Raw genomic sequence first — 17929 nt, 5'->3', positions numbered from 1 at the left:
ACTGTCCCTTTTCTTTCTACAGTATCTGGTTTTCTTCCTAGGGAATTCCTATTTACTTCTTTGTCCCAAACATGTGAAGGTTGGTATGACTGGAAAATCTAAACTAGCCTTGTATGGGAGAGTATGTCCTGTGAAGGACTGGTACTCCATTTGGAGTTGGCTGTTGTCTTTTGCTGGATGGTGACAGGTTAGGCTCCAGTATTTTGTGATGTTGCACTGAAAAAGTTGAAAATAAACACATAAGAAAAAAAATCCATTAAAACCAAATAAGAAAAAAATATTTTTATATGAGGAAAACAGTTTTAACAAACTGATATAATGCAAGCTATGCAACTCACCCACGGTCAACAATTCTAGATCTACGAGCAAAGGTGTAGCAAAAATACTCAAGATCACAGTTCCAAAGCTTCCTCCTCATATACAATACACAACATAATTCTACGGAGCATTTTAGTTTTCACTTTACATTCTTGCTACATGCCTAGAAGCCATTTACTGTAACATACAGTTAACTAGAAGTAGCTGCCATATGGTAAAACACATGCCATTTAAAAAAATATATACAGTGTTTTAAAAATGTCTGGAAAAATCAAGATCTATACTTTGGTTAAACTAACCACTCCAACAGGTCCCAAGCAAAGCCAGACTTGTAAATCAGTACCAACAAACTTCTAACTAGTTTGCTTTTTGTTCAATTAAACGTGTCCTATTTTCCGCACTGAAGCTTAATGATATATTTACATAATGCTTATGTGGTCCAACTTTCATTGAAAGTTTACTTAGAAAGCTTATAGCCTGGCAGAATTACACCCTCACATAGGTGTATAGACGTGTGTATATTTTACATGTATATATATATATATATATATATATATATATATATATATATATATATATATATATATATATATATATATATATATATATATATATAAATTCCAAAGAACCTAAAGCTTTGTGTTAACCACATGCTTTCACACCATTTGGAAGTGGAGACTAGACAAATAAAAATGGTGACAAAGAACGCTCATTTATCCTCTAACTTTCAGTTTTCTCTTCTACTTCAGCAGGTCTGTCCTCTGAAGCATCAGGGCTGCCTGGTGAGTTGTTATCATTATTGGTGGTGTTATCATCATCATCATCATCATCATCTTTTTCACAAACAGGTGATGTCTTCATTTCAGAAGACCCAGGATTGCCCTTCTGTAGAATCTCTGTAGCTTCATGTTCAAGTACCTCTGAAGGAGTCAATGGCTCTAGATGAACGCTGCCTTGTTCACTAACATCAGAACTAACTGACTGTGGCTCGTCTACCTTCCGCAAAAACTGTTCAAAGGGAACAGCCTCTTCTGCATCTTCTTTCTGATCTACATCATCTTCTTCCTTTTCCGCTGCAGAAGGTTTTTCAAGTTTATTCTCACTTTCCAATTCCTCCTTTTCATCTGGCTTGGACGAGTTTTCACATGATGCAGGCTTCTCACCATTATCTGTTTTAGTTTCAGTTGTTTCTGGCACTTCCTTGGCTGAAAAACTGTCTTTATTTTTTAATTTATCTAGATGTTCTCCATTTTTGTCACACCCTTCAAGCATTTCACACTTTCCTATGTTTTCTGAAGTTGCCTTGTCTGTTTCCTCAGGAACAGCTTCACTTTTTTCATTCTTGTTTTCCTCCAAACTTGAATCGTTTACAGTGCTGACAAAAAAGAAAGCCTTTATTAGAAGAAGAAAAAAAAAAAAAAAAAACAACAACTGTATAAATGTCATGGAAGTGTTAACGTTCAAGTCTGCATTCTACCCTAGGCCAACAGTATTTGGCAAGACCCCAATTAAATTAAACATTGGTATAACAAAGAGAAACTCATGAAGTAATTCTTTTTAAGTACAGTATGTCTGAAGTGTTTAGAGTCATGTTTAATTTTCAAACACTTGTAAGAAAAAGCTACATTTTGAATCTGCACCTCAACTAATGGAGTGAGAGGATGTAGCCAAAGTGATTGCCTACCTAGAGGATGTATGCCTGAAAAAGAGGAGATATCTAGTATCAAGCCATTGGTGATAAATATGTAACATAACATTCTGATGCTAGTTCTAGGCAACAATAGGCATAATGCAAGAACCGCCATTCCCGGACAGATAGCTGGGACCATTCATAAATAAACCTGCACCCCACTCAACTAACTCAGAATTAGTAATTAATAGGCATGTGTCTGGAATGTACAAAACCAAACTATATAGAGAAACACTCCAGCATACACAAGGGAAAAGGTGCAAACTTTACTCAGATAGTAACCAGGTGATGGAATCCATCATCACTTCATCTATGAGGCAGAAGTGCTAACCATTGCCACCAACCAGTCACAGGTGGAAAACTTGATCAAAATATTAGTACATCCCACAAGAATGCCATAAGAGCAAATAATGCAGGGAAAATTGGGACAGCTCTGATTGTTCCTGAAGTGGAGGATAGACAGTTTACTCTGATAAAAATGTTTAAAATGACAAGAAGTCAAATGTGATTAGTGATTCTGAATAGAATTAAGTGGATCTGGTAACAGTTTGATGATATTTACTGTATCACTATACCACAAAGGACTGTTACTGTTTTTTTAAATTAATTATTTAATATATTTTTTCTGCCCTAATAAATTATGTGAATTGTTATCTTGCTGTTACAAACACTAAGTAGTTATTTATTTAAATGTTATTCTTAAAGTGAACACTAGTGATATGCAATGAATGAACAAACTAGTTCTTTTGTAGTTGTCTTGGTCTCTGAATGAATTTACTGGTACAATGACTTTAAAGAATTAATCTTCTTGAAGTATGCACAGTGCATGCTACGTGGTCAGTGGTGACATGTTCATGTTGATTAGCACATGAAAGTTAGAATTTCACGGTGATCTACACATGTGACAATGATGACTCTATAGAACCTAAAATTGGTACAAATAAATCACACCAACCTTTTTTTTTCTGGCTATGGGTCAGTCCCTGAATATACATATAATTCTTTGCTAGAAATTGATGTTTCCGTGTCCACAACCCTGAACTGAATTAAGAAGGTTTGATAATGGACAGACTGATGCTTTAATACCCGAGACCAAGGTTTAGTTCTTTAGGTACTAGACTTTGGCCAAGGTTTCAGTCCTCACATCTTTTGACTTACTGCGTGAAACCCAAGGAAGTCACTTGTCTAGCCAATTCTCCAAGTGTGCAAAATATTTATGAAGAACTACACTACATAATTGTGAAATACTCTTAGGATGTTATTTAGCATAGAAAGGTGCAGCATTTGTTTTATTAAAAAAAGACAAGTAAATAAAATATTACAACATCAAAGAAGAAATATCTTGACATCTTATCATGGACAGGTGCAATTAAGAGATGAATGATACATTTCATTTAATCCACATACTGTATTTTAAAACTGCATTGATTGCTTTATAACTATAAAGACATAAAATAACTGGAAACAAATGATCTTAAAGGAATAGTCAGTCATTACTCCACCCAAACACTTTATTTTTTATATGTTACTTACATCATGTGGTGTGTTAGTGATAGCCATGCTTTTGAATTAAAGACCCTCCTCTCCCCTCATTTGCTGATCAAGACTACAGTCTTAAATTCAAAAGTGCAATTCAATGTTAAAGCCATCTTGTTTGTTGACTACTTTCTTTTTCCAGAAGTATTTAATTAATATTTTAGTAAAAGATTAATTCATTTTGTGCACTGAATGCATATGACTAAATGACTTGATGTGTGGATTATGCAACATGAGCAATTTAAGATTTTTTTCATTGATGTTATTGATATTGTCTGCAGTTGTTCACGAGTTATTTACTGTGGGTTCCCATTTTATCATAAATCTGTTTCTGTTCTCCATGAAAATGAGATTAGAAATTCTTCTTTACCAACACTATTACTTGAACATATAAAGAAAACACACACACACTACAGAGGAGACTAAGTGATACACTTTTGCCACTCCAGTCTGTATGCCAGAAGGCAAAAATGCTAAGGCACAGTAAGAACTAAATTGTTGCACTCATTAGATTTTATTTCCTAAATACTTATTTCTGTCATTCTTGCTATGTTGAATGGGGTTGTGGTATAAAAATAAGTATTCCACCATTTATAATGTGCAATAAACAGTAGCAATGCTGAGCACCAAAAACAATTTTACCAGGGAAAAAACTTCCTTAATCTGATGGGAAATGTAGATTTTCTTTTGGTAAGTCCCAGTGTTGTAATGAGTTAACACCCTCAAAGCTCACCCTTTCTCTTTTATGTCTGGCTAAAGTAAATTACCTTTCACATTGCAGAGGAGTGGCTCCTTCTTGAACTACAGTTGTGCTTTTGCTTGTCTGAAATCAAAAAAGATGACAAGTAAAATGAAATTAGCACATTAGTTAATTAAAATATTTCACAACTTCATAAATATTTTTTTGATTTTTAATATGGCAAAGTATATTGATCTTATGAAAGTAATGGTATAAAGTTAATGCACATTAAACAAAAGCCATAACAAAGAACATTTCCATAAAATAATGAAAGTAACTAGCTGCTCAAGGCTACAATTTTTTTTTAATCAGCATTATGTGGTGCTGCAAAGCTTTATGGGTATACATTTAGTGCCAAAAGAACAAACGTTTTGTCCTCCATAATCCAGTAGATCACTCTACTTATCTGGATAGATAATAAAAGAAAAGGATTCAGCATGAGGGGAAAATAGTGTAGTGTAGTGTAATGTAATGTAATTTCACCAATCCAGATCACTCAACAAGCTGAGAAATGTGTAGAATAATTTACATAGATTGTAGGTCCTTTATAAAGTGGGAACAAGAAAAGTATCCTGGGATTATGTGTGGCACAGCAAGAGTGCATTTGAAGAGTAAACTGAATCAAATAATGTATAACACACAAAACACTTCACAAGTATTACTCGTTGTGAAGCACAATGTTAATTCAGCTCTAAAGATGCTTCCATTCACCAAATTTATGTACCTGGTCAGTTATAGTGCCATAGTAAGAAAGGGAATAAATAAATAAATAAATATTCTGGCAGCATTGGGTAGAAGACAGAAAACAGCATTGAACAGAGTGTTGGCCCACTGTAAGTCCCACTCACGTATAAACCCACCCAATGCCAATTAGGAATGTCCAATTAACCTAACACAAGGCTCTTGGGATGTGGGAAGAAAACCGAAAAGCCTTGAGGAAAGACCCAAACAGATATCCCGTTACAAATTTACAGTTGCCAATTTAAAAAAAAAAAAAACAAGGCAGAATTTGTTAACTCCACACAGACAGTGCCTCCTGTTTCAGAATCAAGGTCCTGAAAGAGGAAAGACAACAGTACTATGTGTTTTCTCATTGCACCTTGCTAAATTATTAACAGAAATACTTCTGCATAAAGGATACCTCAAAGGAAAAATAATGCCCAAATTTGTTAGTATAAAGTTTCAGAAAATACTAGAAAGACTTGAGAATGAAACAGAAGAGAGCAAAGAGAATTGTTAAAACCAGCATTACCCGACATGTGTCTGCTTCCAGCTTTGAAGTAGTATTTTGGGGTCTGAAAATTAAAAAAGAAAACCACCACCACAAAGCACATTAACAACTTCATATATATATATATATATATATATATATATATATATTTATATATTTACAGAAATCTAAACACAAAATTCAGTCATATATGAAAACTTGCAACTCAATGGTTAACGTTTCAAAAGCTTTGTTTTTGCATACTGTTTTTATGTGGTGCTAAAAGCACCAGTTTTTATTTACTGCCCCATGGAACATGATTTTTATGCATTCAGCTTGGAGCGTCACTAATCATATGGTAAATAATTCTTAAGTCCTATATAATAAGCTCTAAAACTATCCTATAATAGAATACTTGACAAAGTAATTCCTATTGAATTTTTCTGCGTACATAAGCTGAACACAGTTCTTTATGAAAACATGCACGAAATGGACAACCAAACTGACAGATGGCATACACAATTTAGTTGTTCATTTCAGGTTTTACCTGTGGCTAAAAAAAAGCATACCAAGAATCTGCCCTTTCTTTATTACTTACAAAGTTCCTTTTTTTTTCTTACACTTTTGATATAGTAAGAGTGCTCAGAAAAGTACATTTCAGTTCAATTCAGTACTACAAAAATTATGGCTTAAGGGAACACTTTCAAGACACAGAGCTTAGGTTTCCTCCTACCAACAGGCAAAGAGAGCAAGGCAATGCAAAGTGATACCAGACAAAGTACCAACATTTCATTGATATTTATACATCTTCTTTAAAATTTCAAAATTCATAATTATAAACTGACTAAACAGAACATTCCCAACAAAAAGCATATAAGAATATCTGAGAAGCCTCGCACATTTCCGATTCTCTTGAATTTAGCCAAGGCAAAGGGCATACAGTAACAATGATTTGCAGTTGTCTTTCAATATATAGATACTGCAGTTTAATATTAAAAAACAAATAATGATTACTTTTATACCAAGAATTTAGGTGGCAAAAGAACATATCATTAAACTAAATACTACAGTTTAAGAGAAAATCAATATGATTGGCATATTGGCATTTCTATTGGCAATTCATATGGCATTTCTATTAAGAGAATGGAGGATGATCATTTTACTTACATAACCTTTTGTGTTTTTTCTCTGCGGGATTTAGGTGCATCTAAAATATTAAGAAAACATTAAATAAGAATTACATGACGACTTTTTTGATTTGAGTAATTAACTTAGAGAGAAATAAAAACAAATCAAGAAATGTAGCAATTACTGTCATGCTTCATTTAATAAGTTAAAACAAAATTGTAGATTTGAATCAAGCGTCTGAATGATTGCAATAGCAAAAGCATAGGTAGAGGGGAAAATCAAAATGCATTGTGGTGCCCATAAACCTTTATATGCAGTGACTCTCAAATTAGAATGCTAAAGTACAAAGCTACCCATTTAGTACCCACAAATGAGTTTCAGGGTGACACTGACCAAGTCACTGAACCCATCAAGACTTATACTGGACAAGTATGAAAACGTTTTAAAGAACAGTTAGGATGTACAAGTCAATTTCAAAACTGGTTTTCAATTTAAAAGCGATGCTTACCAAAAGGAGCAAGGTTACATTTAAGGCACTATTATGACAAAAACAGAAAATTGGTAGTGAATTTAATTAAACTTCTTCATTAAGTTATACCAGGTCTCATGTGCCTAAACACACACTTACCGGGCTCTATAATAACTTGACAGCTGTGGTTCTGTCGGTCATTAAGGTGTTTACTCATGTCATCTGCACCCGCAGCATCAGTTAGAAAATCACAGTTTAGACAAACTAGCGTGACACCACTGAGAAGGACAGAAATAAGAAATAATTAACAACTTAATGCATTAATAATCTAGTTCACAAAAAAAATGTATGTGCAAAAATCTAAACTTATACCTACGATATCTATGTATTTTACTGTGTACTTACTATATGTATTGTTCACAATTACAATATTGTTTTGTGCCTCCTTCTATTTTTTTTTAGCTTGCCTGAATAGGAATAAGGCAAAATTAATGGCTATCAATAGCATATCCATCCATTTGCTTGTTATATTTAAGAGCACAACTTAGAAAAAGGCTACCCATAAACAAAGCCTATCATTTTACTATTTAAAGTACACAATCTTTATATATAAAAAAAAAACTGTCAAAAGATGGATTTTCCGGACAGATAGATAGACAATCAGATAGAAAGAAAGGTCCTATACCTTGGGTAATTGCAATATTTCTTCTCTTTCCGAAGGCGCTCCTTTGAAACAGTACTGTGGAACCTGCAACCAACATAAAATTGAATTATTTTAAACAAGAAAGCATATATAAACTGTTTTTTTTCATGAATTCATCTTTGGTTAGAAGGCAGTGTTGCCTGTTGGCCTCTAACTTTAAATGTAAGCTTGCTGCTTGATTTCTAAACACTACTATGTAACCTTGAGTGGTCTAAAGCTCAAAAAGTTGCAAAGAATATTATTATATTAATATTAAGTCTATTTTCTCATATGACTGCTGCATTTACCCTGCTGCATTCATATGCAGCTCAGGTCTCCTGAAAACAGTAGTAAAGACGAAATTGCCACTGTTTATATGGCAAATCGGTTTTCATGTCCACAGAGATCTCTGTGTCAACAGTGGCTAAAAGCCTGCTTTGTTTTAACTGCTCTGAAGGAAAACAATTTAACATATGAAGCATTTTGCAAGTAAGGTTTATATTGTTGATAAAACACAGTAACATTTAACAAGACTGGAATACTTGAACGTAGTTGGTTCATCAGCTTTACATCAGGTGCTCTCAAGGACACAGCACTTGAGCTCTGTGAGTGGAATGGTGTGGTGACACAAGCCACATAATCAAAAGTTCTAAATCACGTTCACCCCATAATAATGAGCAAGACATTCTGAAAAGAACAGTCCTACAGCCCAAAGGAACAGAACTTCTAGGATTTACTTACATCTATCTGCAGTTTTCTTTAGTTATTACTGAATGATCAACATTCATATGCTGCTTAATTTCTACTTGTGAAATAAAAAATACATTAGATTTTGCATTGTGCAATTCTGTAACCATAAAACTTTATTTTACCATGCTCTAGTGATTTTAATACTGTTCAAATAAATACAGAAGTAAATAAAGAATAAGAACAAAATTTAAGTATATGACGGTGTCAAGAGGGTCAAATTGTTTACTAAAAAAACCCCATTTGATAGTTACACTAAGAATATTGTACATTATTTTTCATACATGCAACGATTATCAGTATCATTATGTTCATAGAAAAGACTGATTTCTATTTTTTAAAAAAGCTCAGTTTCTATATCATTTTAAACTTCTATATATAAACAAACATAAAAAAGCTTTGGCTTCCCCAGAAGGGTCACATTTGCAAATGAAACAGCAGGTCATGGTGTTCCAGCCTGTGCCTTTATGAAAAGAAAACAAAATAGGAGATGGTGTGCGAGGTTGGCGGATATCACTGCTAAAAATCCAGTTGTTTGCACTTTTAAACAATTTCTAAATTATACACATAATACAACAAATTAAAACTGCAAACATTAGACGATGCTTAATATTAGGGATAAGAGGACATTTCTGACTGTCAGCTTAAAAACAGGTGCTGGGTAAGACTGAGGAGTTCTGCAGAATTCATACACAATGGGAAATATGAAATTAGTAATGAGAGACTTCATATAAATGCCCTTGCAAGTGGAAGCTTCTAGTGAAACAATTAAACAATTCAGAGATGATTTTATAGTGAAATCTCATGAGCTGTAGTGTATCACCTCATTTCATAAAATAATAATAAAAAAAAATACTCCAGCTCAAACAGAAACTGTGCTGACAGTCATGCTGCATTTGATGCAATTTGGTGCAAACCATCCTAATGCATGTCTGTTCCTTTTTCATTTCCAGAAATACAAATTATAGCCAATCTTGATTTTTGTGCAGACCTAACCGCAAAAAGCACCAACACAATTCTCTCCAAACTCTCACAGTAATGATACAAGATTATGCAAAACATATCTCAGAAAATTCTTTTCAACAGTGAATGAAGCATTACTGGTCAGAAAACAGAGTAGAGAGCTGTAATCCCTTTACTTACTAAGCTTTACATAATTTTTACATGCAACTGTTAAAACCTCACTGTGCTATCGCTCTTTCCGAGCCTGCATAATGACAGTATTATGGGTTCATCCAGGTTGCCCAGTATTCTTCGTTAAAAGTAGTACCGGAGCAGAAATTTTTACAGCTAGATGGTCATCCTGATGCCATCCTCGTTTTTGTACAAGGAAGAGGAACAGTGACTTCATTCTAACCCCAGAAAACTATTCACATACACACAAAAGATATTTCATCCACTGAAAACGCAAAGGAATGTAACAAATTTAGTATATTCTCATAAGAGTAATATCTCTCTATTATATAAAAAAACCTTGGGATGAGACAAGACTTTTTCAGAGAGACAATTTCATGTCCTGCAAGACATGACTTTGTGCCAAGAGATGAAGTGAAAACCTAACAGGCTCAAGTGGGGGTGGAAATAAAAGACAAACAGTAGAAGAAGAAAATCCAAAGAGTGGAAGACAAAGTGGAATGTTGTTAATGAAAGTACTAAAATTTGAAAGTCTCAAAAAATTGATAATAAAGATGGCATTAGCACTAAAAAACAGAAATTATTACTCAATGAAATAACGGAACAGCGAAAAGAGATTGAATATATGGACATAATAATATTATTAATAGTAATACATTTTATTTATATAGCGCCTTTCCCCATGCTCCAGGCACATAGATGATATGACAGAAGTATTTAGATTTTGTTCGGCTTTAAACTTTAAGTCAGAGACTTGTAGATCATCTAATTTGTGTTGCCATCAGGCAAAAGTAGCGTTTCTTCCCAATGAAAAGGCGCATCCACGAGAATTAAAATATTTAGTGTTTGGTGAAAGTGAAATCCATGTTCCACTCACTTCTCATTCATGTGAATGCTATTGTCAGACACAGTTCCTGCGCTCTAAGCTGCAAGCGGGGTCGGAAGTAAAAGACAAAGAGTAGAAGACAAAGTAGAATGTCGTAAAAAGGTTCAAAAACATTGCTGCAATACACATGCAGAGCAGATTAGAGATTGTGAAAATACTAAAATTCAAAAGTCTCAAGAAACTGATAGTAAAGACAGAGAAAGTGAAATCCATGTACGCGAGCGGCAGAGACACTGAGTGGCTGGCGTATAGCGCAGGCTGGGGGGTTGGCGAGCGAAGCCGCTTAGTAAAAATTAATTATTATGTGTACCAGTACTCTCTCCAAGGATTTGAATCTTATTCAAGTATATAACAAGCCTTCATTTAAACTAAGGATATGCCTATGAAGCTTGTTTACAGTAGGCCACCATAGCTTTCCAATATGAAATGAACTTACATAATGGCTGGTAGGATAGAGGGAGAGTTTTCATTTTTGTTCAGTGCCCAATCAAAACATTTCAAATAGGATTTTGTTTTGCTTGAGAATGTCTCAGAGCTCCTTTGCATGCAAATATCATTTTAGGAAGGAATGACTAGAGATGTGTTCACGTTAACAGGCAAGTGTCTTTTGGAGCTAGACAGACATGGCCTTCCTAATTTTGTGATTCTGGTGTTTTGTTCACTTTGCAATAATTCTCCATTAAGTTATGTCTTAGTTGTGTTTCTGAATAGATGAGTAGTAAATTTTCTCAAACTAAATAAGGAGAAACAGAAATCTTAGTTATTGGAAAAAATTGATATAGTGAGGTTATTAGAAATAAACTTGATCTACTAGCTTAAAGGTCAAGATGGACGTAAAGAATTTTGGGGTAATTATTGACTCTGACCTAAATTTTAAATCACATTAATCAGATTACCAGGACGGCATTTTTTTCACTTAAGGAATATAGCAAAAATTAGATCCCATATAACTCTGCAAGATGTTGAAAAGTTTATTCACGCTTTTGTTTTCAGTAGAATAGATTACTGTAATGCACTCCTTTCAGAACTACCCAAGAAAGACATCAATCATTTGCAACTAGTGCAGAATGCTGCTGCTAGAATCTTAACTAGGAAAAAGAAATCTGAGTACATCTCTCCAGTTTTAATGTCATTACATTGGTTACCCATGCCATTCAGAATTGACTTTAAAATACTGCTAACGGTTTACAAAGCCTTAAATAATCTCGCTCTGTCCTATATTTTGGAAAGCCTGTCACCTTACACTCCATATCGTAACCTTAGATCTTTGAATGAGTGTCTGCTTATAATTCCAAGAGCTAAACTTAAAAGTGGTGAGGCAGCCTTCTGCTGATCGGCACCTAAAATCTAGAATAGTTTATCAATGGCCATTTGCCAGGCTAATACAGTGGTGCATTTCTGTTAAAAACCCATTATTTTAACATGGCTTTCTCGTAGCTACATTTTAGTGTATCCCTGTTAAGCTATATGTGCACTGAATTATCATTTTCATCAAGGCTCCAAAATCCGTACTATCCCTACTATTCTCTCCTGTTCTTTTGCCAGTTTTCTGTAGTGACGATCTGTGTCACCCCCACCTGATCAAGGCATTTGATAGAAGGCAGTACCCCCAGATATCCACATGACCATCATCATGAAATTCTTTCACGTGAAGTTTGAATGCCAAAAAGGACTGATTTAGATAATTTATGTTAGGTAGAATGCCCAGTGGTAGCTAGGCAGTCTCTTGGCCTGGGAACCCCTGCAGATTTTGTTGTTTTCCACTGGCCCATCTAGAGTTTTTCTGGTTTGTTATGTCCTCCTGGCCATCTGACCTTACTTTATTCTTTGTTACTTAGTATTGCCTAATTTTGATTTTTGTTTCATATAAACTTTTCCTTCTTCATCTTGAAAAGTACTTTAAGCTATACCATTTGTATGAAGTTGTGCTATATAAATACATTTTGTTGTACATACATACCGTATCATGTGATTCCCATAGGCTTTGCTACAACTGGTTTTATATCTACACATACGACATTTAACAAATGAAGGATAATGAGCCGCAAAATCCTTAATAACAGAAGAACATTCAATGCATTTCAGGAGTCCAGGTCCACCTCTGGAAAAAAATAAAAGTAAAAAATGAAACTATTTGGAAAACAAGATCTTAATTTCTGAAGATATTAAAAGCATTCAAAGGAAATTTTACAAGTCCTCAAAAGTATAGCACCAGATAACCCAGGAGGGGAGAGGATTAAAAAAACAGTTTGCATACCTCAAATTATTTTGTACTCTGGTTCTGCCTGATTTTCTTGTTTGGTTCATGAAGGGCCTTTCAGACCTCGCTGTTTGCTTCTTCCTTTGCTTTCTGTCAGTCAGTGGTAAATTTATGTAAACCAATCAGAGGCTGTTCTCTTCATCATATTTATCTTTATTAAGATGTATTACAAGATTTAACTTCAAGATTGCAGATTTGCTTTGGATAAACCATACCTATGCTAGCTGGTCATCACCATAGTTGTGCCTCAACTGGGGTTCCCTAATACTTTATTTTTCTGGTTACTGTCAATCCAACCTATCATTTAGCACTCAGTAATTTTGTGCATATAAGTTAAAACTGACTATGAGCAAGATAGCTGGTGGGTATGCTAAAAAAGGGTCAGTCTTTGGTAAGGCAAAGCCACTGAGCAAATGCAGTGTTGTCAGTTTAAGTGCCATGCCCCCAAAATGAGACAGGAAATGTGATTTCCTGTTGGTGTATTAGTGTCTAAATAGTAAACCCACAGTAGGGGAGTGCGATGAAATGTTGTCATCTTACAGAGTTCGTTAGTTTCTATCCTGCACCAGATACTGCCTGCAAAGGATTTAGAGACCTACATACTGCAACTGGATTAGGTGATTTAAGAATGGTTACTTCTAAAAGTGATAATTAATTAGTAAGCTAGTACAAAGGCTAATCTCTTGAAGGTCTCATTAGAGTGGTGCAGACCCTGAATTGCAATTTAATAAGTGTAAAACATCATGATTATAAAGTCATATAGAAGGTCTACTTGCCTGGCAGAAAACACAAACTAATTTAACCCTAATAACAACATGGTGTTGAGGTTAAGGCAAATGTAAGCTTTAATCAAGAAATGAATGACAACCAAAAGAGTCAGTATCAAGTGATATGCTACAAAATATATCATCAGTCAATAGTTTACTATGTTGGGCAGGACCAGAGCAGGCAGACAATTTAAACTAACAAGAAATCTGTTTATGTTGACTAATGTATATAGCCATTTAATAACTGCTACACCATTCAAACCTATAGAATATGTAAAACTATATGCGTATTTTTAAAAAGGAAGGGTACATTACCAAATTATTAAAATGAAACTCTATAAACAAAAAAGAAGATACCTCAAAAGAATGCAAAAATGCCACTTTAGGAATTGTCGAAAATAAATTAATCACTATGGTTGTGTGTACTAACAATGACATATACAAAAAATAACCCACTTGCATCAGTGCTGCATATTCACCAATTTAATATTACCTTATATTCCTTAATGACACATTAGGCTGCTCGGAGGATTTAGAAATACTAAATCTGTCCTGCTTTTTTTGGTAATATGTTGATCTCGATTTTCCTTGATTTGTTTGGGGCCTGATCATCTGCTTAGTAGAAGGACTGTCAGGAACAAGGCTGACAACTGATTTGCTGGTTGCACCGGGAGACGATGGTGAACCACTTGAGGAAGACAGAGATGCTCGAATAGTAACCTAGAAGACAATAAAAAAAAAAAAAAAAAAAAGATTTAATCTATATTTTGGGAGGTGGTAAGGATGGGGTGGGAGTTTAGGGTTGAGAGGTTTCAAAAGCAGAAATGTTAAGCATATATCAAAACTGAAGACTAATTGGTTTTAAACTTATTTTTTAAAAAATAGTGAAGGCATGAACTGTGCTATGTATGTCAAAGGTGAATGTCAACCATGTTTACTAGGGAGAGCAGAAACACTGATGTTTCCGTCTTCCTTTCTAGACCAGATCAGAAACCTTTCAGCTCTGTCTCAGCTGTGCCCACCACTGCAACTACTTTAGTCCTCTTTTAAAAAAAGAAATAATTCTGTTAATCCAGGGAAAAGTTAGGACAGGCTCCAATAACTGCCAATGACAAAGAAAAAGGGAAAAAGGCAGCTGTCTAAATCTATGGCCTTGAAAACGTAACAGTTTTAAGATCACCTTATATGTATACTTTTACCAATTTTGATAATAAATTTGGACACAAGCCCCTTAACTTCACTGCTACGTATTATATGATCTCTAATGGATAGCTATTGAGTGTTACAAACAATGTGAATATACTGTAGTTTAAAAATGTTAAAGTCGTATGTAATAAAAAAGGGTTTATTTTGATAATGGTTATGGGTTGTTCAGTTTTTTCCCCACCCAACCAGTTAACAAGATGATACCAATAGGTCAGTTTTTCTTTTCTGTTTCTCTCACCTGTCTTATTATTACAACACTTATCAAAATATTAGAGAGATGATGAGATTCACAAAAGTCATAGCTAAGAAACTGTATAAAAAGGGGAATCCTTTGTCCATCATAAACTTGTCTGGTTAGCTTATATTTAGGTATCCAGATATCTCATATACTTCTTATTCTGTATGTAGAAACTATTTCCACTTTAAATACACTTCCACTTGATTTTTAACTGCTACTTTTAATTTATTAAAATAATTTTATAATTTGGGAACCTGCTGTAGGGTTCTACAAAGGCTTCGCTGATAAAAGTCAAAAAGAGGTGCAAAGAGGGACACGCACAACCAGTTAACCAGCAAAACACCCGTAGTATATGTTGTATACGTAGAATATAAATTTAAATTTTCCATGCTTTATCAATATAGTGATACATTACAGTGATGTAATTCTTGGTTGTTACACCAGTGCAAAAAGCAAGCAAAAAAAATATAAGCACAAGCCTATATAATTTAATCATATTCAAATTGCAGTCCCGTATGTCAAAATTAGTTTTCAGCTCTTGTATTTTCTTGGTAAAATGTTTTTCTATACAGCTAGTAACGGAGCTCATTGATGGATTTTGATACCAAGGCTCAAGATAACTGATTAACTGCCAAATGTGTCCACTGTTACCAAAATGAATGGGTAATATGTCATGTTCTATTACTGTGTAACACTTTATAATCTTGTCTTGTAGGTTTTTTTTTTTTGGTACTGTTAAGATGGACTGGTTGCTATAGTCCAACCATGCAAACTGCATGCTTATTTTGTACATGGTAGTCCTGCTTTTTTGGTATCTTAACACAGATTGCACAGTCTGCAGTAAACTTTGTAACATTTTTATTTGTAAAGCTCCAAATTCAAATTGCTTGCAGTAGGTCTTATTTTGACTGAAGGAATCTATTCAGTTTCTGTACGTGAAATGATCTGACATGTGGCTTAAATACTGCCTTTGTGTGTCCATTTAAATGAAAGAAATCCTATATATTAGGTATAGCAACAACAGCAAAGCAATTAAATTTCCAGAGTCAAATATAATCAGTAAGATTATCTGGTTTATACTCAATGGAAGATAATCAGACAGTGTTTAATTGCTAACAACCCTAGCTTCTACAAAGTGTCCCTTTTAACCTTGAATACTTTTACATAGACTGCTTCCTGTACACATCACCATTGACATCTTATATTTAAAACTAGTAGACATACCTGATTTTGCTTGGGCACATTTGAACATTTTTAAATTCTATCAACTATGGGAAAGGTATTTAAAAAAATGTGACAAATGGTATCATTATGAACATGAACATTTAAAAATATTAAAGTATTTTTGCTTTAAACTCTGGAGCAACACACATAACTGTTCGGAAATCCGTGAATTCTACAAGTCTCTTCTCAGTGTATTGTAAAGTTTTGTCCTAACATTAATTTGTTCCCACTGGTAGGATTTATTTGTTATTTGGTAACTGCAGTTTTTTAAAACTTGTATCTGTCAGTTGGTATGATGAGCTTCCTGGGAGAAGACATTGGTCTGCTATGTAAACACGTCTCTAGTCATTCCTTCTTAGTCACCTCAATAAAATTTTAAATTATGAATCCTGTGCAAATTTTAAGTAATGTAGATATACAGGCCTGTAACAGTTACTCCAGTTTTTAGTTAAGTATGTGTTGCAGAAGGTGTGACTTTTATAAACATTTTTTTTTACATTCTTTTTTACTTACCTCAGTTTCTGAAGATTTAAATTCTCCTGAGACCCTCACAATTTTCCTCATGTCAACTCATCTTATTTTTTTTATATATAAATTTATACAAAAGTGTTTTGCTAAAATGAGGATTGTAAGAATAAAGCGATAACAAGGGATTAGATTAATAAAAATAAAATTATACTTGCATAATGATTATTAATTACTGTTAAATGTTTCCAGAAAGAAATAATAAGGTTATATTTGTCTCCTCTTCTTCCTTCATTACTGGCACAGTGATTTGATCTGGTATCTCACAGCTCTAGAGTTATGGCTTCAAATCCTGGCCTGAGTGCTGTCGGTTTGGAGTTTGTATATTTTCTCTGTGGCGTATAAAACTCCAGCAGACATGGTAATATGAGAAAATGGAATAATAAGAGATAGGTCCAATGCTGCCCAGATACATTGCAAAAACGTAACATTTATGTGAGCCATATATGAACATACAAACAAGTGAACAACAAGATTTATTCTAAGGAATAAAAAAAAGAAGAATTATTTGAAAATTGTGGAGTTTGAACAGAGACTAGCTTGATTTATATTATACAGTTTGTGGGAGTGAACCTCACAATTTATTAGCCTTTTTAATTACTACAGAACATTGCCCAGAGGCTGATAATGTGTTGTGACAACATAAACACAAAAACATTCTACATTAGGCAGATAAACCTTATTTCTAGAAAATGCCCAGAGTGCTTGTATGTGCAACTTATCACACTAACATGTGAGCACTCAAGGTGAGATCACATTTACTAACACTTCTGGCAATGTGAGCCAAAAGTCTGAGTCAAGCACATTTCACACAACCTCTCTAACTAATGTTTACTCCAATATGGACTTGACTGGTTTGCACAAAGTGTATACCGATTTCATTCCGAGAAAATCCTATAAAATATATGCAATATAAATGCTAAAAATGTAATATATTAGAAATGCAATTTAAAACACCCTGTAAGTTAAATATTGGATAGCTTTAACTAATAATTATTTCACATCTAGAGCAGTTATGCATTTACACTATATGCACAATTATTAGGCAAGTTGTATTTTTGAGGATTAATTTTAATATGGAACAAAAACAGTGCTATCAGTCAATCCAAAATGTTAATAAACCTGAAGCCTGAATGTTTTACAAAGGAAACGTGACTGTGATCATTCTCA

The 17929-nt window shown here is 34.0% G+C and overlaps 1 protein-coding gene across 3 annotated transcripts in view; it reads right to left on the bottom strand.

The window, feature by feature from the left end:
- Positions 1 to 267: 267 nt before the first annotated feature.
- The window catches only part of znf280d (zinc finger protein 280D), a 61822-nt gene continuing 44160 nt past the window's right edge, over positions 268 to 17929 (bottom strand). For 2 of the 3 annotated variants that reach the window (XM_039770246.1, XM_039770248.1), the window contains 9 exons: positions 14060 to 14286; positions 12797 to 12889; positions 12500 to 12640; positions 7776 to 7838; positions 7250 to 7368; positions 6661 to 6700; positions 5536 to 5578; positions 4312 to 4367; positions 268 to 1693 (listed from right to left, as the gene is read on the bottom strand). In XM_039770246.1, coding sequence (XP_039626180.1) covers positions 1039 to 1693; positions 4312 to 4367; positions 5536 to 5578; positions 6661 to 6700; positions 7250 to 7368; positions 7776 to 7838; positions 12500 to 12640; positions 12797 to 12889; positions 14060 to 14286 — 1437 coding nt within the window. In that variant the 3' untranslated portion in view covers positions 268 to 1038. The remainder of the gene's footprint in view (positions 1694 to 4311; positions 4368 to 5535; positions 5579 to 6660; positions 6701 to 7249; positions 7369 to 7775; positions 7839 to 12499; positions 12641 to 12796; positions 12890 to 14059; positions 14287 to 17929) is intronic. The other variant, XM_039770247.1, reaches the window with a different exon arrangement.

The sequence above is a fragment of the Polypterus senegalus genome, chromosome 12 (genome assembly GCF_016835505.1).
Source record: "Polypterus senegalus isolate Bchr_013 chromosome 12, ASM1683550v1, whole genome shotgun sequence".
Lineage (NCBI taxonomy): Eukaryota > Metazoa > Chordata > Cladistia > Polypteriformes > Polypteridae > Polypterus > Polypterus senegalus.
The sequence above is the reverse complement of the archived record's forward strand: the minus strand, read 5'-3'. Positions and strand labels throughout refer to the sequence as shown.